Here is a 27,791-nt window from a genome sequence, read left to right on the forward strand (position 1 = left end):
ATTTAAAAGTCATTTAAAACGTCATTATCATTTCAAAGAACATATACGTTTTTAGATAAGAACTAATTTATCATCAGTAAGTTATGAGAACATTTGAGGAACCGCGAGAAACCGTTTCAAAATATTGATGAAAAATGAGTTTCTTCAAATGAGTAAACATCCTTCAATTCTTTCCGCTGGAATATCCGCATGTTTTGCAAAAAATACCATTCTTCCGTGACATTCTTTACTTTATAAACTCCACCAACTCATGTTCATGATATGAATATAAAAAACCTGATAACCTTACCTCTCGCACGTGGCTTTTGTTTTTCTATTTTATCGAAGTGCCGTTCGTATATATCGAAGTAACTTGATCAGCAGCGTGACTGAAGCATAACATAAAATGATGACTGACCATAAGTACAATGCAGCCGATATCTGAACACAAATTCACAAACAAATTTAATTGTATGTTTATTTCGGGATGACAATGTTAAAGTAGCGTTAATATGCTTTAATGCGGATGTAGAGTTTAGTGTTCAATGTTATAGTACCTTTTTAAGGTCCATTCCGGATCGGTTTGTAAACATGTGTTCAGATTTGTTAAGAAACAGAACGCCAAATAAAAGATGTATTAAAGGTTAATTATAATTTGTTCTCATACAATTATTATATGATAATATAAACTTACATATAAAATGTCAAACTTTAATACGAACTCCCTATTTCGGATTTGTAGAAACGTCTGAAATGTTGATTTTTTTTTTTAATTAAATTTTAATGATAAACTTTATGGTATCTTTTGCTTGCTGTAATTATACCATTAAATAGTTTAATAGTTCATTCAATCTGACTGTGCAAGTTATGTCCCCTTAATTTACATTTTACTTGTATTTCGTTGTATTTCGTTTAATATTAGAAGACGGTAGCGCTTAATTTTAAATTTAGACCGAAACTTCATATAACAATTTAAATATTGTTTTATGATAAACACAAATACATTTAAGAATATTGAACAATTCAGTTATTTAGAATTTATCAAAATCTCACATATGTAGATGAAATCGTAAGATTTTTAATCGGTGTGATTGGTCGCATAGATTTGTTTAAAGACAAAAGTTCTTAAGTTTATGTTAATTAATGTATTTTACCTCTCGGAACCCATGTTTACAAAAATAAGAAATGCATTTTGATCTGTATAATGTATAATGTAGTAACAACGGCACATCTACCGTGGGCAGCAATTGATTTGTGTATGTGCATGGATCTTTTGTTTGAACATTATTATTTGCATAGTAAGTTGTTAAAAATTTAATAAAACTTTGTGTTAAATACAGATGAACTTCAATTTAATAATACTTTTACCTCTTAAGTTTTAGTTATTGTAAATGTCTCTATCCAAAAATGTCGTGTCTTACAGAATTTTTGTTTTTCTTTAAATTTGACGTGATTCATGATGATTGTATGAAAGCTTGTCGTTTAGTGACCTTCAACGTTTGAAAAATAAAATTATAAAGATCAATAAATATAATGAAGTAATGTATATTGTTTCAGCTTAACTGTAAATAATAAAGCAAACCAGTTTTTAATAATACTAGTACAGTCGTCACGTAACCTCACACGATATAATGTTATCCCCGGGCTATGTGAACTGACATGCGTAAAATTATCAATGTTTAAGTTAGAATTGTGCCCACAAAGTGGTGACGAAACACGACACGTCGACAATCACTATTGACTGCTTTATAATATATTGACTGTTATCTTTCCAGTTTTATTAAAGCAAAACAAAATCTACAATAAACTAAAAATAATATCTTTGAATGTGTAAATATTGAAAGACAAAAAAAAAATCATCTCCAAATGAAATTGATATAATCTCAGTTATCTAGATCGTCTATCGGCCGGGAGTTGTGGCGTGCTCTTGTAATCCAGCTACTTGGAGGCCGGGGTCTGGGGACGGTTTGAGGCCGGGAGCCCTACTGTCAGGTCCGTCTGTGTCGATCGGGCGTCCGCACTAAGCTCGGCATCAATATGGGACCCTCGGGGGAACCCGGGGACTCCAGGTTGACTAAGGAGGAACGTACCGGCCCAGGGTGGAAACACAGCAGGCAAAAGTTCCCGTGTCGAGCAGTAGTGGGATCGCGCCCGTGAACAGCCGTCTGGTAGTAGCCCGGCTAATATAGCGGGACCCAACCCTTTTTTCTGTAAATTCGAAATAGAATACCATTATTTATTCATTCGTTCGTTCATTCATACGTTCATACATGCTATTTTTAGGTGAATGTTTCTATAGAACAGTTTCACAATTCTTCCGCTGTTGCTATTTTTAGATATCACGTGACGCGTCGAATTTCAGAACGAGGCTGAACGTGTATAGATCTTTGGCAGAGAATATCGATGGCAGGGGCGTACCTAGGCATACGGCAGTACGCACGTGCGTATAATTCAGTTTTAAACTTGAAAAAATTAAAACTCGAAAAATGCAATAAAAAGTGAGGACTTAGGGGGGTTAGAGGTATAATTATGTAAACAAGCAAACAAGAGGTCCACTTTTAGAAAGTAACAGTGGGTACAAAACACAACACAGTCTTAACTCCAAACATAACAAGTTAAGTATTTTTTCACTGATGAGGGGTAGTAATCACTGTGTAGACTACTCTACGACTGTGTTGTCGCCCTTCAATTTTTTGTGAACCAATATTCGGGCACGGGTACCAGATCATGTTTACATGGCACACATTTTCAAAAATGTCGGCTCCAGATCACAGGTGAAAGTAACGTACCTTGGATAGTATTTTTTTTAGGAGCCCAATATATTCAAATAAATATATTAAGTCATGTTTAATGAGAAAAAAATTGACAAAGAGCCATGAAAAAAATACCCACCCTCTGATATTGGAATCATAACAAGGTCATTAACTAGACTCTATTATAGACCTGTCTTCGCGGGCCGCAAACATGTCAAAAATAGCTTTAATCCAAAGCATCTCTTGATCCTCCTATGGGTAATTGGACAACCTTTCCAAAAAAGTTAACTTCAAAAATATCTGTCCAGCCGTTAACGCACAGTCAGTCGAAAACCGAGCAATATTTCGAGTCCGTTTGTCAACCCGAATAAATCTTCTACAGACTTTCAAACAATATTTTTGACTTTTCTCCCCTTATTCGATAGTTTGCGTCCTATTCATTTAAAACAACGAGGCGTGTCACATAATGCATGCATATGCAACCACTTACCTCTAAAAACTAATTCCAAAACAATCAGAATGATAAGTATTTTTCATTTATTTACTTTTATTAAAACATAGTTGTTGTTGTTGATTGGATATTTATGTGCCTGGCTCTGTCAGTGTAATTCACCGGCAAGCCGGGTTCAAGAGCGATGGCTACTTTCGTTTTCAAGTAAATCAAATTTAGAGTTAAAACAGTTGTTGCAAAGAAAATAAATAACATTTTGGAATTAGTTTTTAGGGGTAAGTGGTTGCATATGCATGCATTATGTGACACGCCTCGTTGTTTTAAATGAATAGGACGCGAGCTATCGAATAAGGGGAGAAAACTCAAAGATATTGTTTGAAAGTCTGTAGAAGATTTATTCGGGTTGACAAACGGACTCGAAATATTGCTCGGTTTTCGACTGACTGTGAGTTAACGGCTGGACAGATATTTTTGAAGTTAACTTTTTTGGAAAGGTTGTCCAATTACCCATAGGAGGATCAAGGGATGCTTTGGATTAAAGCTATTTTTGACATTTTTGCGGCCCGCGAAGACAGGTCTATAATAAAGTCTAGTTTATGACCTTGTTATGATTCCAATATCAGAGGGTGTGTATTTTTTTTTCATGGCTCTTTGTCAATTTTTTTCTCATTAAACATGATGTTATATTTTTATTTGAATATATTGGGCTCCTAAAAAAAATACTATCCAAGGTACGTTACTTCCACCTGTGCTCCAGATGTTTTTAGAGATAGCGTCAGCGAAACATGAGATGCTACTCAGAAGCTAGCTCTTTTGACAGATAAGTGGGAAAATGTTAAATGTAATTTGAAATGTATTTCTGAAATCTAGCATTTCTATGAATTTTCACATTTCTGGACGTTCAAATCATTATAAAATGATAGGCAATGCCCAAGTTATTTTTTCATTCAAATTATTGTAGGTATCTTTATTCGAAATTGTTCTTCACTATTAAGTTTATATATATATAGCTATATTAAAAATCAATGACGTTGTGAAGTAGCGCAATCGGTAAGCTGGTCGTCATTTTGTCCCAGTATTGATCTGAAGGGCAGTGGTTCGATCCCCACAAGAACCTTTCACTTTACTTTTTTTCTTCTAATATAACCATTTCCTAGTTTATTTTTTATTTTTAATTTCAGTAGAAAAATATAATTATCTTAACTTTATACCAAAACTATCTCAAACACTTAAACTTTTAATTAAGGTTTATTTTAAGTTAATCCTGCATCGCGGTGCAGGATTGCGACTAATTTTAAGTGTGCAATGGGTAGATTTGACCCCGCTGAAACACTTGAAGAGAGCATAGCTTTTGCGAGTGAGCAGCTATACCCCAGCATCAGAAAATGCTTCATGCTGCTCTTCGTTATGCCTGTCTCCACCGCAACTGCAGAAAGATCGTTTTCCACAATGCGAAGGGTCAAGACATACTTGCGGAGTACAATGGGGACGGAACGCTTGTCTGGACTTGGACTCCTTAATGTATACAGGGAAAGAGAAAGTAACGCTGAGCATGTGGTCAACATTTTTGCACAAAGAATAGATCGAAGATAAGCATTACTTTTCAGGGTGTAGTATTGCACATACAAGTGGACCTGTGTTTTATGTGAAATTAGAGGCTGTTTTCTTTTTAATAAATTACACATAGTCCAAACTGGTTTTATTGATAGAGTTAAATAAAAGTTTAGCATGCTCGCTCAATTCTTAGCGAGCATGCTGTTGTTTCATTCAAACAGTGTTTATTTTACAGTTTAATTAAAAAAGAATTTAATTTTCTTTTTACCAAATACCCCACATAAAATCAGTTTCAGCAGAAAATAATGACGGGCTTAGTTTTTTTCTTTTATCGGTCTTTTTCAAGCAAGAAATTGACGAATTCAATTGCCAAAACGTGGCTGAAAGATAACACCAAAACGCACCATCTGCAATGAATTTTAACAAAATTTTCTTGGGGGAGGCCCCCCAAAACCCCCTAGCAGGAGGGGGGAACCCCCTCCCGCACCTATCCCCCACTCGCAGCTTCGCTGCTCGGTCGTGCGTATAATTGAAATAGCCTCAGGAACGCCCCTGGATGGTTATAAACCAGTTGAATTTTATTTATAACATTCGCGATTTTTATGAGTATTGACACTGGTAACAATAACGACAAACATATGCATACATGCATGTGTTGTTTAGTCAATACATTGATGAGGGGTTATAAAATAAACATTCTCACACCTAAGTCATATTTCAAAGCCATAGTATTTAGTACCACTAGTGTATATATTATACGTGTATATACATTTTATTTAAACTTGATTCAAGTTCAAGATACCCATTGTCATCACAGCAAATATGATCTGAAGAATAGACAATAATTGCTAATTGCACAAAACAAAGATATACACAATTCGTATTACACAAAACGTTATTAAATAACTTAAATTCTCAAAGGTATGATTGTCGGTCTGTAATATTTTTCACGAACGATCGAACGTATAAAATGTGTGTGGACTCAAATATAAGAAAAAGCAAAAGAAAATGCAAAGCACATGAACTATTTAAATGTTATGTCATTTTCTTTTAACTTTAAGTTATGTTTTTTTTTTTACAGTAAAAGACAATATTGAAGACTTCTTTTATACAGGTGAAAAACAACGAAAGTGGAGCAAACTGAACTGTCTATGCATGCACATTGATTTCTCTTAAAACGTGATTATGGGTGATATAATATATATATATATATATATATATATATATATATATATATATATATATATATATATATATATATATCTATATATATATATATATATATATATATATATATATATATATATATATATATATTATATGTCACTTCATGTCATTAATCTCTCTTGTGTGTGTGTGTGTGTTTATTTTTCGGAAACATTCTTTAACTCCTTTGTGGTCAATGAAAATGCTTGTTTTAATTATGTTCTTCCATGCACTAACAAACACTCTTTATAAGACTATGAAATGACGGAGTTTTATTTTAGCGGTACCCGCTAAATAGGTTTCGTGTTTAGCATAAAAGTTAATAAATATTTCAAATGTATTTAAAAAGTATTAAGCACTTAATTATGCATCCGAAAATTCTTACACAATGAAAATCGTTTCTACGCTAATTTTGACAAGGCGGACATTCGTTAATATGTTGTTGTTTTAACTACCCGGACATTCATTCCCACGCTATTTAGACATGCCGGACAATCGTTCCAATATTATTTTGACAGACCGTATATATACTCCTACATAGTTTCAACGTACAGATTTCTGCAAGGTTTGGCAAATTACAGATCAAAGTCGATATATTCGAATATATTTTAACGTTATCATTCTCATGCTCACGATAAAATCTTACAACAAAATAAAGTATAACACAAAATATGAGATTTTTAAAACTATTTTCCAATGACACATTAAAATACCGGATAAAATGCCCAGAGTGTCATATTATTTTGATAAAATGTGATAAAAATGACCGGGATATAAATTATTCAGGAACGAATCTCCGGGCTGTCCAAATAACGAAGGAACGAAAATCTGGGCTGTCAAAATTATGTAGGAACCATTATCCGCATTGTCAAAATAAGGTATCCGGAGAGGCGCCCCCCGGAGAACTGCCCCCCCCCCCCGGAGAACTGCCCCCTTATTTTAAAGGGGGCGGAGAGGTGCCCTCCCATAAAATCTTTATGGGCGGAGAACTGCCCTCCCATTAAATCTTTAGGGGCGGGGCACTTCCCCCCCCCCCCTGTCAGAATTAAGCAGGCGGAGATCTGCCCCTAAACAATAATTCATTGGGCGGAGAAGTGCCCTCCCGTGCCCACTTCAATTAACATGAAATGTCGGGCATCATCGTCACACCTTTTTACCGCAAACAGTTACTCAAACATAAATGGTTTCCGATGAGAAGTAAGATGCGAATGGTGAGCAATAATTTACTTATGGCGAGTACCGGGTACGTAATGAAAACAATACTTCGTGTAATTTTACGTTATACCCGTACACATTTTATCCGGTAACAATATAGGGATAATACACGTTTTCGAGGGCATGATCATCTGCGGGCGCTCGAAAAATCCGTTCATGCCCGCGTGCGCATGCGATCATGTCCGAGAAAATGTGTATTTTCGCTATTATTGCATAAACAAATCACACATACCAAAATAATTTTAAATAACATTGAAAACAATGTTTTGTTCATTCGACATCGATAAAATAATTCGATTATTTCAATACAGCTCAAGGTTGTGTTTTACATATGCCTCACTCGGTCATCATCCGAAATGACGAGGCTTTACCTTCGGATAGGCAGTGTTCGATTTAAAATGTGTTTAAACAGTGGATTAATGCAAAGTTGAAATGCAGCCGCGTAAAGTAAGAAATGAGGAATTATTTTGGAATTTACAGCAGGAACTCTGAAGGTAAACACTTGCATTTACAGCAGTCTTTTGAAAGTGTTGAGTAAATAACCTTAACTTCAATGACGTTGCCAATACAATAAAGCTGTTGTCAAGAGAGTGCAGATGGTATAACTTGAAAAGTGGATTGAAATAGTCATTATCCCTGCATGCATGAGGGAAACTGGTGCTTATTCAGTTCCCCATTTATGCTTGGAAAGTCGTCGAAGGCTGGAGAAGGGAAGTAACCGCGCGTAGACCAGATTATGGATATGAAAAACACATAACAGGGCTTGAACGGCACGTGAATCGCATTGTTAATACACGATTTTTTCCGTTCAAGCTTCTTTTGCCAAGTGTCTGCAACCCGCCAGAGGGCATTATTGATAAAGTTTATGCAATAATGTAATTTCAGCACAAGTATATTTCCATATATCGTCCGCATCACTGTACATTCGTGACTTTCCAATAGACCATAATTCCTTTTCGAGTTGGTGACTTCCGGTTTCCGGTCTCGCGAATTATTATTTGGACAAAAGTAACAGAGAAACACTGCGTACTTGGTAAGTGGTTTCATATTAATGATAATAATCTATTAATTAATAACATTCAAATGTTTATTGTGTACTTATATCTAAATATTATTGCAATTAGTGTGCTGTTTCAATTAAAGACGAAATTATAATATCGGAATTCAACATTATGCTTAGTGGGTGGGGTAAATCGAAAACGTTTATCTAGTTGAATACAATACAACAAAACACAGTTCTCAAATGCTCAAACATAAAAATAGCATTTGCAAATATTTTAAATATTATGTGTTGTCAAAAGAAGACTATATTGTTTTTGTATACTGTTGATCAGTTTAAAATTGGTGAAAACGTACTCAGTGAAATAATTTTATTAGACTTAAGTTGTTTTAAAATACTACAATGCTGTCTTATAGGTTATTGAACATCCCTTTTCTGAACTAGATTTTAAATGATAACTGGTCCATTTTAACAATTTCTATTTTAAGATATCCGATGGATCCCTCTCCTCCCATCAACCGCTCACCACGGATTGCAGGAGGTTACAAAGTAACAGTTAAGCAGACCCGCAGCTTTTATGCCATGAATTATTGACACAGACTTTAACCCTTATTTTAGTGACTTGTTTATCACGAACGAAAAAAAGTTAGAAATTTATATTTATGTTGAACTTGAAAATGCTATTAAATGTTCATAGATGATACAACTAATGAGTGTGTGCTTATTATTTCTTATTCATACACTGTAACATACATGATAGATCTTTAATATTATTACTAAATTGTATTTGAAACAGAAATAAATAAATGAGTCGCATTTTTAGAAAACTGGGCTTAATGCATGTGCATAAAATGTTGTCCCAGATTAGCCTGTGCAGTCCGCGCAGGCAAATCAGGGACAACACTTTCCGCTTTAATGGTATTTTTAGTTTCAAGGAAGTCCATCCTTACCGGAAATCAAGTTTAGGCGTAAAGTGTCATCCCTGATGCAGACTGCACCGGCTAATCTGGGATGACACTTTACGCACATGCATTAAGCCCTGTTTTCTCAGAACAGGGCTCAAATGTAAATTTTAAAACATGTGCTCTTTGTTATGACTAGACACAATAGGGTTGTAACCAGGGAAAGAACCAGACAATTGAAAAACATAAATATGACCAAACTTGTTTATTTTGAACATTTCTGGAATAATTTATACAACAAATTTTGGACAAATAAGCTTTATTAATTTAGAAAATATTTTCTCGAAAAATGTACAGTTATCACAGCGATATAACAGTTATTACAGTAAGTGATTCTGTTGATCATCATTTAAATGCTGACAGGAGTCTCTGGTTGCCACTGTCTGAATGTGACCGGTTGTTGAAAGGCCAAGTACATAGCAGAGTAACACAATCCGTGCCTTTTTAGGGAACTTGGGGTCAATGTTGTACAGTTGACCAAGCTTTTTCAACTGATCGGCCTTAAGGCTTGCCACGCTGTTGTAATCTTTCAGAGTCTGCTGTAGAGTTTCGAGTTGCTGAAAAAAAAAATTTAACAAGTGCTAAGAGAATGGCTTACTATGGTCTGTATTCACATTCTAACATATTGTTTCTGAAATTAATTTAAATAGGAAACTTAAAAAAGCTACAACATATCGTCCCCTCCCCGCAAAAATGAACAACCTTAATATTTACAAGAAGGAAAAAATTTCTTTTCTCTTAAATTACAGAATGAAGCTAAAATTTTGCATGATGACTTTTCCAATAACCCTACATGTGTCATAATATTTTAAGTAATGTGTTATTTTTTTTCAGTAAAAATTATGAGAAAATTGTCTTAACTCAAGCTTTCAAAGCTTGAGTCAGACAATTTTGTCATATTTTATCATCTGCCGCATTTACTTTGGAAATGTTCGCATTTTCTATGGAAATTTTTGCACACATTTACATGGGTATAACTTTGAAAGCCGATTGGATAGGACTTTGAAATTCTTCGCGGAACAAGCGGGTCGTTTTCACAATTGCGAACATGTAAAAACCCATTTTCGCGCCAAAACTGAGAATGGCCATGTTCTTAATGATCTAAATAAAATTGTTCTTGGGTACTTTGTACTTATGTAAGAAAAAAGGTTTTGTAATATTTACTAATAGTATGTACATTAAAAGTATATGTGCATGCATGAAGTACCATTGATAATTGTACTGTAGTGGAAAATTCAATTACAAGTGCAGAATTGTTCTAGGTGCATATTGTAATCCCAATAGTGCTTTTTACCAAACATTATTTTTCAAGGGTGGGTATACAACGCAGATTTTAGGTCAGCCAATACAGAGAAACGAACATGGACTTACCGGGATTTCACAATCTTTGATGATTATTTATTACAAATCATGAAAAAAAGGTTGAAATGAATATAATAAAAATATTGGTTAATATAAATATTTATTTGAATTAAGAAAATTGAAACATTCAAAGATGGCAAATAATACATTGATTCTGAAGTGAATATTGTTATTGCATGGTTTACTTCTCGATTACCGGAATAAACCCCCTTCGGAAGAAACCCCTTCCCTAAAAACGGCATAGCGGAAGAAACCCCCTTTCACATTTTGCATACGCGGAAGAAACCCCCTCGCTAGTTTTGCATAGGCGGAACAAACCCCCTTCGAGTTTTCAGACAGGCGGAATAAACCCCCTTCGTGTTTTCAGAGAGGCGGAATAAACCCCTTTCCTAAGTGTTAAGTCTTTCCCGCAGAGGTAGTAAAATCCCGACTCGAACGATTCCCCAATACATCCGTTTCAACCCGACTCTATTACTGCATGCTTGCTTCTTTTCAAGTTTATATTCATTTCCCGATAATCCCGTTTATAACATTTGTAAAGCACCTTCTGGTAAATATTAACGATAAAAGCTCTCAAAAATTTCTTTAACACAAACCTTGCCATGTTTTCTCTTGTATCAAATAAATTTCGGCATAAGTGACTATTTATAGACTATTTATAGACTTGATGAAATATTCTCGGTCAGCAGCTGGAGCGTGCTCGTCGCGACCGAGGCCAGAAGCCGCCTGCAGAAGATTGATTCTCGCGGTTTGATCTTTTGCGGATGGCTCAGCAAATCCAGCTGAGTCCGTCACCCTCGAGCCGGATGTCTTCTTCACTGCTGAGACTGCTGTCTTCTCCAGGATGCAGCGGATCTGACCAATCCGCTGTTTATCGTCGAGAGCTCGCCTGCCCGTACCGGTCCAGAGGTCCCGTCTGTAGAGGGACGGGTACGGCGGGACAGCAGGAAGGGGGTTTCTTCCGCCTATGCAAAACTAGCGAGGGGGTTTCTGCCGCCTATGCAAAACGGCTCTAGGAGAAGTGCCCCCCCGGAGAACTGCCCCCCCCAAAGATTTTTCACGGGGCGGAGAACTGCCCCCTCACTGTTTTTGTATAGGGCGGAGAACTGCCCCCCTGCTGATTAATAAGGGGCGGAGAACTGCCCCCCTGTCAGAATTGATGACCCGGAGAAGTGCCCCCTAATTAAAGAAATAGCGGTGATATATAAAGCGAGTATTATAATGACAATAACGCCAGTAAATTTCTTGCTATTATGTATGGAAATTGAGTGAAATTTCAAAAGTAATATAAAGTTGTACAAGTAATAAAAGTTTTAAAACGGCATAAAATACCTACCTCGGCATGGACGTCGTCACGTCGCCAACTTTATAATCACGTGATTTTCGTCAATGTGAACAAAGAAAAACAAATAACTTTTTGCTAATAAAAAGTTTTCGCGGCTGAATTATTTGATATTTTCCCGTAATAAAAACAAACAATTAGCATGCAATTTAATCCATCCTTATGCCAGCTGAAAACAATAATTTATTTGTTTGTTTTCGCCAATTACGGATTTGGACGGTTCAATATAATAAACCCGTATGCGGCTTTATTCAAAGCTAACAAGTTCTTAACAATTAAGGTCGGTCCGGTCTACCAATTAAAAGATTAAAAGATCGCGGTACTTATCGTTAACGGTAACAAGTTCTCTGCCTGCCTTATTAGCTGCTAATTAAAGCAACTGTTACCGATTTTGTTTGTTTGGCATGTCGACATGATCTGCTCAAAATGCAAACTGCGGACGACTCGACGGTCTGGCGATGCTACCGACGGATAAGGTGCTAGAAGACATGAATTAACTAAACAACATAAATAAATTGCTTATAAATTCAACTTCACTTCATTTTTTTCTTCAAGTCAGCTAAATTATTGCCTTTGCCTTGCCTATTAATTTACTTTTTTATATGTCAATTAACTTTTTTTCCATGGGTTAATACTATCTTTATAATGTAAATTAATTCCGATGTAACTTTTCCTCCATAAGTACCGAGTTGCCCGTAAGTATTGTTTTCACTACGTAACTAATAACTAATATGACAACGGGGGGCAGTTCTCCGCCCCTACAGATTTGATGGGGGGGGCAGATATCCGCCTACTAAATTCTGACAGGGGGGCAGTTCTCCGCCCCTACCGATTTGATGGGGGGGCACCTCTCCGCCACCTTTAAAATAAGGGGGCAGTTCTCCGGGGGGCAGTTCTCCGGGGGGGGCACTTCTCCGGATACCATGCAAAACTAGCGAGGGGGTTTCTTCCGCCTATGCAAACTATGAAAGGGGGTTTCTTCCGCCCTGCCGTTTTTAGCGAAGGAGGTTTCTTCCGGAGGGGGTTTCTTCCGTACACCTTACTTCTCATACTTGTAAAATATTCAGTCATGTCATAATAAGTTGAAATGATATTTTAGAATATAATTATACCAAAAATAATAACAAGAATTGTGAACAGAATAGGTTAATTTTTTAGGCATTTGAATTTTTTAGTTTTTCAGCTCATATTGTTCATTGATTAATTGTATTTAGTATCTTGATGAGTTTCTGTTTGTAAATAAAACTACCATTTATATACAATGTAGTATCAAAAAAATATTGAATAGACAGATGTAATAAGTTCACGTGCATGGGTAAAAACAAAACAAAAAAAAAACACATTAAGACAATGTATGTAGTTTCATATAAAATCATTCAAAAACAAGAACATCCACACTTTCAAGTAATACATGTTAACATAAATTGTAGATAAGAAAAAGTCAAATATATTATCTTTAATATTTGTTTTTTTCAGTCTCCTATTGTGTAACAATAGTAAAAGGAGGTATCACATTAAGAGCCCAATAAACAGGAAATTGTGGTCTGACACCATGACAACAATTACCCTGCTGAAGACAGTATTACACAAGCAATTTGAAACGAGATGTCATAAAGTACCCAAGATACTGATCCTGTTACTGATAATTATTGTTCAAAATCAGAATCTGCACACACATCTAGAGACAATTACTTGACAAATACACAAAATCAAATATAAATAAGGTTAAATACCCATCAGTATCAAACAAACAAAAACATTTTGTAAACATACTTTATCAACCGAAGTTGATTGTTTTCGTTGTTGCAACAGACAAATCTGTTTACATTTGACCGGAAGTCACCAACTCGTCTAGCCGCAAGGAGTTATGGTCTACTGGAATGTCATGTAAAAGTCGTGTTTTAATAAGAGCGCGAAACATAGTCGGGTCCATGCAGGAAACGCGTGCGTGTCAATACAGAACATGTGTCGTAACTAAATATAGGTAGATCGGGCGGACTTTAATTGTTGAGAACTTGTTACCTTTGAAGAAAGCTGCATACGGGTTTATTATATTGAACCGTCGAAATCCGTTATTGGAGAAAATAAACAAATAAATTATTGTTTTCAGCTTGCATAAGGATGTAATAAATTGCATACTTATTGTTTATTTTATTGACGGGGAAATAATAAATAATTCAGCCGCGATAACTTTTTAATAGCAAAAAGGGGAAAATCTCGTTATTATCAATATGGCGACGTCGATGCCGATGCAGGTATTATCTGCTGTTTTATACCTTTTATTAATTGCATAAATTTCGCTTACTTTCTAACCATATTAGCAAGAAAGTTATTGACGTTTTTTGTCATTGTAATACTCGATCTATATATCGACTTTACTCGCCGCGCAATTTCTTTATTTTAGGGGGCACGAGATATCTTTGAGGGGGCAATTCTCTGGGGGAGCACCTATCCTAGAGCCTCAAAAATAACGAAGGCACGAATGTTCAGGTTGTCAAAAAACATAGGAACGAATGTCCGCCTGTGTGAAAAATAGGCTAGGACGAATGTCCAGCATTCACTGTATTATTATGATTAACTGGCTAATATCTATACTGTATTTAGTTTGAGTATTTGGCGTTACATTATTCTTAGAAGTGACTACGTAATACTTCTACCACGAAAAGACATTGGAGTACCATACATGGTTTTCAATGACCAGGCATCTACCACGGGTGGTATATGCCACCATGCTGTTATTTAGTTTTTGTCGGCACAGTATCTGATTATAACGAGATAATGGGATTATCCGGAACACAGGGGTTATTAAACCATAGATGTATCAATAAACAAGATAGATCTTTATTCAAACAGCGCGATAAAAAGCTCTAACAAAGCGTGTCAAATGTGTGGGAAAAAAAACAAGAAGAAAAACAAGAACTTAAATCAAGACAATTTATTTAATGTTTTGACACTAATAATGTCAAGTACATATTTATACCTTATTCTGACAATGTAATATTGTGTTTTTTAAATCATAACATCGCCGAATGTTTAAAAGAGTGAAAGGTTGAAATCAGATGCGGCGTTGCGCGGGACTATTGGATATTTATACACGTTCAGCCTCGTTCTGGAGTTCTGCGAGTCACGTGACTTTGCGCTCTTATCAATATTGGCTATTTGTGAAAAGGGCCTATTGAGGAATCCGTAACTAAGTACACTCGAGGCTGTTCTGATAGTGCGTGCACTTCGCCATTGTTGAATAATTTTCATTCTATCAACAATGACGTCACGTCCTGTTCTAGCTGCTGCTCATGATACACGTGTAACACCTATAAATTTTAGCAGAATAAGACAAGTAAACCACTCCTAAACAAGTACATGTTCATGATGTTCATTGTAGTTTGCAAGACAGACCCAGCCAGACCCAGACTAGACTTTGAAATAAGAAAAGCGATACTTTCTCAACCGGAGCCAAGAAATCACACAGGGCGACCGTGACAGTACATAAAAAAGGGTGTACGGAAGAAACCCCCTCCGGAAGAAACCCCCTTCGCTAAAAACGGCAGGGCGGAAGAAACCCCCTTTCATAGTTTGCATACGCGGGAGAAACGCCCTCGCTAGTTTTGCATAGGCGGAAGAAACCCCCTCGCTAGTTTTGCATAGGCGGAAGAAACCCCCTTCCATAGCGGAACAAACCCCCTTCCAGACGATTTAGTTACATTCAAACGCACGGTAATTGTTTACAGAAATTCACTTTCATTTTCAGAAAGTTCCTGGGAAGCATGATTGCATGATTTAATAATTTTTTTTTAAGACGAATGCTTCGGTTATTGTAGGAATATATGTACGAAATATCTTCGTCACTATCGGCTCTGGGCGCTAATTTTGTGTTTTTGTTATTTTTATCAATATAGTACAAGTTAAAGCATATAAAATGGTATAATCTCACTGAAACGAGTGCAAGACAAATTCACACGAGCATCTCATCATTAACAACTTGTGAATATACGGCCGGTACACCTCTTTACTCAGCACATAACAGTTTGGAAATAGATTTTCGCACCTTCATTTAATTATATAAAAGGTCCTTAAATGTACCGGCTATTGTAGATAATGATGAGAAGTTGTGTCATGATCGGCGCCTTTGCGGCTCGTGTGAAGTTATGTACAGTTTTTTTAATAACATTAGCATGCGGCAATAATTGTGTAATTTTAGAGAATGATTTGATCTTTGTAAGTAAATATAAATATATGCCTGTTTATCGTTAATAAATGCGTGTCTTTTTTCAACAACAAATTGTTTATTGCTTTTTAATATATGCTTGTTTGAGATCTTTGTAAATAAATGTAAATGAATGCCTGTTTATCATTAAATGCGTGTCCTTTTTTGTAACAACAATTTGTTTAATCTTTTCTAGTATATGCTTGCTTGATCTTTGTACATAAGTGTTAATATATTTCATTCTATTTTTGTCTATTTTATCCTTCAATAATAATTCTTTCCTCCATTCATACATTATTCGTTTTATTACCATCTTGATTAATTTTTCACAGCTTGTGAACAAACGGCCGGTACACTCCTTTCATCAGATTTTCGAACCTTCATTCAATTATCTCGATAACGATGTTTGAGTTTCACAGATTGAATATTTAGTGTGTATCATTAACAACTTCATTAACAACTTGTGAACAAACGGCCGGTACATTTCTTTACTGTAAATCCGAAACACACTCTCGTAAGTTGGTGTTAACGCGTTTTTAATACGAAACACACATCCGAACAATATAAACGAAACTCGTTTAAAAATGAGATCTAGGCATTCGAGCTCCTAGTGTGGATTAAAAGCGTTTATTGGTGACACTACATGAGAGCAAATGTGTAGATACCGTTAATAAGATAATATATCACATGTCACCTTCAAATAACATGTATGATGTCAATTAAGTGCATTACTATCAGAGTAATAAAACACAGCATGAATTAGGCTTCATGCTGGGTTTTATTTCTCTTTAAGTAATGCAGATGAACCTCGCTTATGACCTAGTAACTGATAAAACTATTTAAAAAAAAGTGAAATATTATGTGATAATCAGATCAATAACATAAACTATTTAAATCTGCTAGTATATCCGATAAAAATATATTATAATTTTCTTTGACAGTGTTGACGCTCAGTTGTTCGTGGTGACGACCGCATGTATTTATACATCTCTTACACTTCTCAAGATCTGTTTTCGGCTTTGGAAACGATATAAATTAAATGTCACCAACTAATCTTTCAGGATATCGATTGTCCGAGTTACATAATCCCCATTGACACCGTTTAACCATTTTTAATCGTTTTTTTAAAGAGGAAAACAAAAGAAACTCGTTGGAATAAAAGTGAACCTAAACATGTAGCTTGTCTAGAAAATGGCGGACAGGTCGTTGCTAACGAGTGCGCCCGATTAATCGATCGCTGATTGGTGGATCAATTCTAGTGGGCGGAGCGATCATAGATAAGGCGTCATGTCAATTAAGTCATAAACAGCTGTCGATTTGTGTGATTAGCCCACAGGCATGTGTACAGACGATCTAACCTTCGCCAGCTTAACTGCACGCTTCATTGACTGTAAGTGATAAACTGCGCTATTTGATTGGCTGAGAGAGATACATTCAACTAATGAAATTCATCGATACATGTAGCTATAGGTAAATGTTTACACATGGCTGCCGCATGGGACTTGTGAAAAACAATATTTTAATTTGTAACAATTAAAGAGTTTCGACGAATGCAATGGACAATCATCATTAATTTTCGGAAAAGTTTCTTTGATGAATTTAATTGGTATAAGCTCTTGAGAGTTATAATCCTTTTGAATAACAATTTCTTGCCAGTGAAATTCAACAGCACACTTAATGAATGTCAATTTGTTTTGTTTTTTACAAATTTGGCTAACTGCTTTGATGTTCATCCATAGATTTTGAAATTAAAAAGGACTCAAAAGTGAAGAATTACTTTGCTAGTATGAAACTTAATCATTTTCAAAATGAAACGCCAACAGGCAACACTTGAATCAATTTGGAACAAAAACACATCTCGAAGCTACGTGATTTTCTGTAAATACTTTTATACACATAGTAGTTACGTAATTGCCCTCCTGTGACTACTTTTCGTTCATGAGACGGTCCCACAGCTATATATAAGCCTTTATAATAAAAATTAAACTTAACAAATTATTTAAATATCTGTATACACACGGAACTTCTATCATACATTCGTATTAATTTGCAACTTAAAGATCGAAATGATGTTTTAATTTGGGAAAAGTCATCCCGTAGCTTAAATTACATCGCTTCCCTTACAATAAGTTCCCATACAGCGTGATTCATGTTTTCCAATTAAAATAAATGTGATGAATCCTGATTGCAATTGCACCATCTGCGACTTGTATTTTTGAAAACAATCTATACATTTCATTGTTTGCAGCTGTCAGAACACGAACGATAGCTCCGATAGTTTTCCATTGGAAAGCCTTATTAGACATCACCCATTGACGGTGACATAACCGATGATTTTGATTGCCTGAACAGCTTAGGGCGTATCTTTTAGTTCATTTTGGCTATAAATTAGTAAGGATTTTAATCTTTTAAATCTTTTGGTTTCGACATTCGAAGAAGCAAATCAGCTTTTGGTGCAGTAACAATAGTGAATCTACGTGTAAGTGTTTCACATTTTAATATCTATTTGTTTGACAATAGTTTGTTTTAATACGTGTGCTACGTAAATATTTTCACGAACAAAACGAATTCGAAGGTATCTTAAAAACATTAATTTGATATTGGTTGCATTGTATGTTAACAGTGGGAGCCTCATATTGCGCTTGGTGTCGGTACTTAATATGTTTCTGGCATTTGATGTATCAATAAGACATGAACTGTTTTCTATAAATAATTGAGCAATACTACTAATAATTTCAGAACTTTATTTATTATATACGCATTTTTTTATCAAACTTATTTTACATAAATTATCATAATTTTATGTCACTTGCATGCATTAATTTTCTTTTAATGAGTTAAATATGCATGATCGTTTGTAACTGTTATTGTTAGTTTACCTAGGTTTTAATTACAGTATTTATTAAGCAGTATGTTTCGGATGGTGTTTACCTTGTGTTGGAAGCATTCGTTTAATACTTGCTTAGTTGTTGTGGTTAGTGCTGACAATTTCAATTCTAGTTGTATAGTTTGGTTGTTTTTATAAATTATACATTGTAAATTTTTAATCATAATTATCAAATGCTTTTTTCCACTTCCGATAAAATAAGTCATCCAGAGCTTACGTTATGTATTATATGGTAACTGCTGGTGACACATTTATAACAACCCGAAAATTAAATATCTTGCTTTTGTGTTCAATAACTGTTTTGTGTCCAGCAAACCTCTTGACACGTTTGTTCAAGGTTGTCGCCGTACATAAATTTAACTAAATTTCGATTTGAGGTTTTAACAGCATTAATAAATGACGCATGCTTCGAACAGTTTAAATGGGAAAACCAGCGTATAAAGACATGTTACAAAATGATGTGTTATATGCAAACGGATCATTAAATAAATAATATTACATGTAAACTTAATTGCATTTTTTTGACTATTTAACTACACTTAAAACCATGTCATCAAATACCCATTCCATTCTAATCCGTTGTGATCAATTGAATTTCATTTTGACAGTTAATACAATGTATGTACTTGTACATCATTATTGTAAATAAATAATACTTTTGTTAACCATAATACTCTCAGACTTATAATAACACAATGTATGTTGTCATATTAAACTATTTTTGTTATCGGCATTTTTTATTCTCAAGCTGCAATATTGAAGTGAAGGTTAATGAAAGAGTGTATTTGTAGAGGGTTAACATGTCATATGTTTGAACCTTACCGTTTATATCCAATGTTATGTGCTTCCTGTGTGTGTAATAGGTACCATGACCGGTATGTATTGTATGAGAGTATGTTTATTCGTTATGATTAAGACAATCTAGATAAAAGCAGTATATGCAACGCAGATTCTGCAGGAACTGATTATATTATAATACATACAAAATAGGTTGATGACTATTGATATTAATTCAAAGCGGTTCCTGTGTAATGTCTTGCGCGATATCAAAAAAAAAATTAAAAAAAATCAACAATCATTTATGCTGCAACATGTCGCGCAGATTCTGCTGGAACTGAATGGGACTGGTTTGCTGTACGTGGAAAGCATAAAAGTATATAACCAACAGCTTGGGCAACAATTTCGTTAAAAGCTAGTCGTTAATTAACAGACCATTCACATGGACCCTTACACCATGGCGTTTTCTGGTTAGACGGGGCATGTAAAAATGCATCTGATATCGCTATAAGTATTTAGACATATGTATGATTCATCGAGAAACGGCGCACTCAGCAACACATGTTACTCAAGCTTACCTCAACGATACAGCAAACCATAAGTGTATCATTAATGTAATTAGTCAACATGTTTCTTTAACATGCACGTGATGTAAATATCAGCTATTTCTCGATTTTCAAACGAGTAATATAGCTATCATAACAGAGTTAAATAAAACGTGGAATAAACCGGATACCACAATATCTGTTCGTGTTATTTTACACTAACAATTAATTTCGCATTTGCGTTTGAATGAACTCTTTCAGAGCTGGAACCGAATTTTGAAGGCCTTTGCAAACAGTTTGGATCCAGATGAGACGCCACAGAACGTGGCGTCTCATCAGGATCCAAACTGTTTGCTATTCTAATAGTATTTATTTTTTTTTAATCGAAGAAAATGCTAATTTTAGAAATTCAGCAGATGACATTTTAGCAGACGACAACTTTCCCAACATGCAACGGGTTAACGGTAAGACTTTGAGCCTGCGTTTGTAAGGGCTTGTAAATGGTATGCCATTCCTCTTTGGATGCATTTGCTCATGTTAACCCATTTATGCCTAGTGGGCTTTCCCATCCTTCTAAATTGAATCAATTTATTTCCAAAATTAGGGATGTCTAGTATATGTGTTTCTATATTTAGAATATTTCTTACAGAAATTCCTTTAAGCAAACAGCGCAGACCCTGATGAGACGCCGCATCATGCTAGGCATAAATGGGCTAATACATTCTGAATTCCAGAGACAAGCGTGGACAAGTTGTGCATTATTGTGTAAAAATTAAAATGAGCTGTGATAAAATATATACCTTGATTCCAATTATTAAAATGGTTTTATTCGAAGTCATCACATTTTCCGAAAGGAATTACTGAGGCACTCACACAATATCCGCTTATTTTTTTTAAACAAGAATACAACTTCAGAAAAGCCTCGAATATAAATTCAAAAATCATAAAATACTTAAATTTTTTATTCAGTCGAAATCTCGAACAGATATATAACATGTATAAGATTTGGAAATCATAAACGAAATCGCTTATTGCGTAACAGTCGATTTGTAGTCATTAAGATTCATTTAAATTAAATATATTATTTTGTAATTTTTCGATACCCCTTTTTCACTAAATTCGATATTTATTTTCTCCATATACGCTTTATATGTTCTGTTCGAGCTGGTTTTGATTGGTATGCATTGTTTTATGTCGTTTTCTTTTTGTTGTTTGCATGTTAGTTTGATATTTTTTTTATTTTATTTTGGTTAATGTATTAACGTAGCAAATTGTGTCCATGTGATTTTTCATCTATTTCCCGGTTGAGAGCAGGTGTAGTAGATTGGTATTGAGTAAACCGAGAATCTGTTATATGGCTACGCCCACATAAAACTTTATAAATGAGTCACGTGGTTATTGTGAGATACATGACACGCCTTGGTATAGAAACGACCTGGGGACATTCAGTGCTGATATGAAGCACCTTGAACTGCACATCGGAATACTGTCTCTGTGAGACCATGCTGTTTTTTTGCCACAAGATGAGTTATCCTCTAACTCGTTGAACTTAACGCTACAAGAATTAAACGTACTTGTCTATAATATGGCGCCTTTTCCCCAAATCTGTTGCCAATCAGTATGCCAATCAATTAAAAGTGCCTTCAGAAATCTAAACATAAAATAACCTTTTCGTTATTGGAAATCATCTTTATAAATGGAAAGTATTTTCAAACGTTTGGTAAATAAATGTTAACTTTTGTAGTGGACAAAGCATTTTTATTGCCGAAGTCGCTGGCTCGAAATCCTTTTTAAAATCCTTTGCTTGCTATATTATTTTGCGCGTATTATGTCGAGTAGAGTGTTATTCATACGTAATGAGCTAATTGAAATCCAAAAACGCATGTTTGCAAGTTTGTATAAGAGAGTGACTGTCAATTTTTATTTCATCTTTCAAAGTGTGCAACTTAAAAAGCCTCATCAGATTATTTAAACACGCATAAAGTAATGGCTTCGTCAAACAATTTACGTCAACGATGTGTATCTTTAGACACCTTGTAGTAAACCGAAATTATAATTAAATATTTCGTGATACTCATGCAGATTCCATTTTTAAGATGAAGGCCGTAAAATGAAAGGATGTGTAAAGGCGTTTTAATTGCTTTTAACTTTCAGATATATTGATTGTATCTATACACTGTTTCTGGGTCAGAGCTTTTCATAAATATTGCTTGTTCGTAACATGACATTTTGCTTTTTCACTTGTTGGGTAAGTTATCTAAAGCTGGGTTGTATTTGCATGTAAGCAAGGTTAAACAGGATACAATTTAATGAGTTTTATGAAAAGCAAATAACAACAAAACTTAAATGTTTTATATTGGCGGAAAGCCCACCACGATCCATATCAAATCAGAGCTACTGCTTGTACTTGCATAACCGAAAAGTAAACGCGCAATATTGTGTGATAGTTATACCGGTTTAACTAGTGTTAATTTGTTTTAAAGGCAATCATATTTATTGTTGTTTTCTTAGAGGAAAACAAACAAACACTAAAACTAACACTGATTAATATTTATCAGCAGCAACATCATCATAATCATCATCATCACCATCATCATCATCATCATCAATATCATCATCATCATCATCATCATCATCATCATCATCATCATCATCATCATCATCATCATCATCATCATCATCATCATCATCATCATCATCATCATCACCATCATCATCACCATCATCACTACAATAGTTTGAATTATCTCCAATATCACATGCACTAGTGTAATCATATTATAATTGACGTCATTTTCATCACTATATCCAACATTGTCATGATCAAAGAACATAGAATTGTTATTGTCTGTTTGAAGGTGAATATGCTTCTGCAACTAAGCCTGGCGTGTGCGTTCCTTGTGGGCTGTTTCACAAAGGCCCCCCTCGTTTCTGATTGCTCCTTGGTGCGATGTATGGCACCTGCGTGTACCGATCCATACACGCCACCTGGACAGTGTTGTCCTATTTGTCCACGTATGTACCAATGCTATGTGACAATGCTAGTAAATCATAATTATTTAAAGTTTGAATGTATATATATATATATATATATATATATATATATATATATATATATATATATATATATATATATATAGATATATATATATATATATATATATATATATATATATTATATATATATATATATATATATATATATATATATATATATATATATATAGATATATATATATATATACACATATTAAATAGGTTGATGAATATTGATATCACTTCAAAGCTGTTCCTGTGTATTAGATCGGTGCATTTTTACATTTTTATGTTTAAAATTATTTTAAACATAAAATGTTAAAATGCATCGATCTAATTCATTAATACAAGTTAATTAAGCCATTACGTTATAACCTGAAGAAGATATAAACGATTCTTATGTATTTATTGACGAATTTAAACAAAATAAAGCTACATAAGCAGAAGATTAAAAGCTTGGAGTCGTGTATTTATGGCATGTGACCCATTGCAAAACAAGTATTCACGGAATTACACAGTGAAGCACGAAGGATTGAAATATCATAGATATAATATAAACTAAGTACCAGTGAAACATGAAAATAATTGTTTTATAAAGAACGAAATGCGGCTTATGCGTCACATTTTAGTAATAATTCTGAAAAAAGCTTCAACCAAATCTTAAAGAAGATGTGATAATTAATTTGATACAGTATTTTGAAATATATATGTTAAGTTCTAGTTCTCGTGAAAGTAAACCACAAAGGTAATATCCCACATATAAAACCAATAAAATATGTTATATGACATTCGTCTCTTCATTTTATTGATTTCGGTACTGTTTTTTTAACAGTGTCTGGATGTGTCGTCGAAAGTGTGCACTACAAAGAAGGTAGTATGCTCGTTGTACAATATTTTTAAGCAAACCTAAGGTTTTAAGTCATGCTGATGATGATGATGCTGATGATAATGGTGGTGGTCGTGAGATGATGATGATGGTGATGTTGTTGTTGACTACGACGACGACGATGTTGCTGCTGCTGCTGCTGATGATGATGATGGTGTCGGTGGTTGTGGTGGAGGTAGTGGTGATGATGATGATGGTAGTGGTGGTGATGATGATGATGATGATGATAATAATAATGCCGGCGGCGGCGGTGGCGGTGCTGGTGGTGTTTGTGTTGTTGTTGTTGGTGGTGGTGTTGGTTGTGATGCTGCTGCTGATGATAATGATGAATCCCGAGTCCTACTGACTTTTAAGAGATGGGTATTTAATTATAGGTGCTAATGTGCCCTCAAAGAGCACTCACCCGTGCGAAGTGTGCTACTGTTACGACGGGTCCGTAATGTGCGCGTGGATGATGTGCCTGAACTGTGTAGGCCAAATTCCGCCTGGCCAATGCTGTCCGGTATGCGAATCAGGACCTTCTGGTGTGGAATAAGGACAAGGATGAAGACCAGAGCGAGTTTAAACATTGATTGTTGAATCTACTTGATACGGCGGCATAAAGGGGACATAGGAAATATTTTATTTAACTATTTCGATGACGTGCACACGTCATAACTATGACGTGCGCACGTCATAACTATGGCGTGCCCACGTCATAGCTTTGACGTGCGCACGTCATAGTTATGACATGCGCACGCCATAGTTATGACGTGGCCACGTCATAGAAATAGTTGAATAAAATATTTCCTATGTTATATTATTTAACTATTTCTATGACGTGCGCACGTTATAGCTATCGCATGCGCACGTCATAGCTATCGCGTGCGCACGTCATAGCTATCGCGTGCGCACGTCATATCTATCGCGTGCGCTCGTCATAGCTATGATGTGCGCACGTCATAGGTACGACGTGTGCACGTCATAAAGACTGTCAAACAAAATATTGCCTATGCCCTCTTTATGCAACTCTATGACGTGCGCACGTCATAGCTATGACGTGCGCACGTCATAGAGACTTTTAAATAAAATATTGCCTATGTCACCTTCATGCCACCGTAGCTTGAAGTGACAATATACGACTTTATTTTCAAAACTCAATAAAATAAAATAAAGACAGTAAAAAAATGTTTTTGCTTCGAAATGATTCACTATGAACAAGGTTTACGAAGCACAACCGTCAGGTTTTAATAAGAACTTGCGTTGAAAGAATAATCAATTCTACTCTAAATGCACGCCTTTGCATGTCTGCTGTACATTCGTCGTAAGCCTTACATAGATTTTGACCGACATGTGTTCATGAAAAGAATTGAGGAGTTTATGCACGGATGCTTAAGTTTTTTAATATAAGACATACCATATTTTTCGAAAAGATTTAAGAGTTATAAAGTGACCTAATCCATAAGTGACCATATAATAAAACACACATACCTATCAATCCACTCTGCAAGATTATATCCATATAAACTTATTGTTAGAAGGTAATTTTACCCATGTTGAATGGTATGTCATTTGTATAAGGCCTGTCCGTTTTTTAGACCCCAAACAACTTTTATTAACGGTGTAGAACCTGAGCTTGTTTGGTATTTGAGGTTGAGTTTTCGATCAGCTTGTAAGTTAACTCATTTATGCCTAGTGGACTCTTCCATCCTTCTTCTTAGGATCAATTTATTTCCAAAATTAGGGATGTCTATTATATTTATTTCTATATTTAGAATATTTCTAACAGAAATTCCTTTAAGCAAACAGCGCAGACCCTGATGAGATGCCGCATAGTGCGACGTCTCATCTGGGTCTACGCTGTTTGCCAATGACTTTTTTTCTAGACGCTAGGCATAAATGGGTTAAAAGTAACGTTCACATGTTAATGATGGTAGGTTACAATTAAGAAGAAGAAACATATTTGTTACGTTAAGAAAATGTTAACGTACAAAATAATGTGACGATTCCCAAAACCTTTATGGTGTGGCTTCATGGAGGAGACGTAACCAACTCGCCATGGGGCCCTGTCTATACACAAATAGAGAGTACAACCCTAAGTCTTCCAGCTGAGAAAATGGGCGAAGCTAAGTACTAGGAACACAACGCACCTATGTTATACTAGGTTAGCCACAAGGGCCGGAATTCATAACAGGAAAACACCGCCCCTATGAACTACAATCTAAGCTAGAAGGGCGCGACTAACTAACCGAAACACACCGTACCTGATCCATAGTTCTTTCAGGACTCGATGATTAGCTGTGTCTTTGATCTATACTCTACGGATGTTTCCCAATCAAGATAAAAATAGTTATTAGGTATACATGTTTATAAATATTAATTTATTCAAACTCCGTGTGGAGGTCCCCCTCCCCACCCCCCACACCCCCGCAGTGGCGACTGCAATCATTAGTAAAATTTATGGATGAGTCGGTAACTTTTACCGATTTAAAAACCTGCAGTTTGTGTATAAATGGGCATATATTTTACCGCTTATATTTAGAATACGAAAAATAATTATAATATAAAATACCATATTAAACCATTTGAAATAAGACTTTCATTTCATCACTTGGTTTGTTATAACGGCACGGATTTGATTAGATGTGGGTCGTGCTCTGCAAAAAAGGTGTTTAATGCATGTACGTAAAGTGTCGTCCCAGATTATGCTGTGCAGTCCGCACAGGCTTATCAGGGACGGCACTTTCCGCCTTCACTAGATTTTTGTTAAGAAGAGACTTTCTTTAAACAGAAAATATCATAAAAGCGGAGAGTGACGTCCCTGATTAGCCTGTGCGGACTTCACAGGCTAATCTGGGACGACACTTTACGCACATGCAGTTAACCCCGTTTTCACAGAGTACAGCCCATCAGTTTGAAACCATTCGTAATCTCAGAGAGGACATTACGTTATACCAGTATGATAATTTGATGCAACGACGACCCGCCCGTACCTATGATACACCAGAATCAAATAACGCATTTTTTGAGAACAATATAGCCACATATGGAAACATCTAATCGAAGATGCTACTCGAAGAGCTTGCTCGACATTCGCTCCAGCTCGATATTCGGGAATAGTGCCGAATGTCGACGTCTGAGCTGGCTCGACATTCGCTCCAGCTCGATATTCGGTACTAGTGCCGAATGTCGATGTCAGAGCTGGCTTGACATTTGCCCCCAGCTCGTTTTTTTTCGGGACTTGCCGAATGTCTATGTCAGAGCTGGCTCGACATTCGCCCCAGCTAAATATTCGGGACTTTTGCCGAATGTCGCTGTCAGAGCTGGCTCGACATTCGCCCCAGCTCGCTTTTCGGGACTAGTGTCGAATGTCGATGTCAGAGCTGGAGCTGGCTCGACATTCGCCCGAGCTCGATATTCGGGACTAGTGCCGAATTTCGATGTCAGAGCTGACTCGACATGCGCCCCAGCTCGACATTTTGGACTAGTGCCGAATATCGACGTCAGAGCTGGCTCGACATTCGTCCCATCTCGATATTCGGGACTTGTGCTGAATGTCGATGTCAGAGCTGGTTCGACATTCACCCCAGCACGATATTCGGGACTAGTGCCAAATGTCGATGTCAGAGCTGGCTCGACATACGACCCAGCAC

At 35.7% G+C, this 27,791-nt stretch overlaps 1 protein-coding gene and 1 long non-coding RNA gene across 2 annotated transcripts; both read left to right on the forward strand.

Annotated features, from left to right (window-relative positions):
- The first annotated feature begins 8,121 nt into the window (after window positions 1-8,121).
- On the forward strand, window positions 8,122-8,868 carry LOC127862685 (uncharacterized). Its single transcript, XR_008040734.1, has 2 exons — window positions 8,122-8,191; window positions 8,647-8,868. It is a non-coding gene; the product is annotated as an uncharacterized LOC127862685 (long non-coding RNA).
- A 14,228-nt stretch (window positions 8,869-23,096) lies between these two features.
- LOC127862681 (kielin/chordin-like protein) lies at window positions 23,097-24,767 on the forward strand. The gene is made up of 3 exons (XM_052401923.1): window positions 23,097-23,252; window positions 24,106-24,144; window positions 24,534-24,767. Exons 1-3 carry the CDS (start codon window positions 23,102-23,104, stop codon window positions 24,692-24,694), a joined length of 351 nt encoding a protein of 116 aa, XP_052257883.1. The 5' UTR covers window positions 23,097-23,101; the 3' UTR covers window positions 24,695-24,767.
- Window positions 24,768-27,791: the final 3,024 nt, after the last annotated feature.

Source organism: Dreissena polymorpha, chromosome 16 (genome assembly GCF_020536995.1).
Source record: "Dreissena polymorpha isolate Duluth1 chromosome 16, UMN_Dpol_1.0, whole genome shotgun sequence".
Classification (NCBI taxonomy): Eukaryota; Metazoa; Mollusca; class Bivalvia; order Myida; family Dreissenidae; genus Dreissena; species Dreissena polymorpha.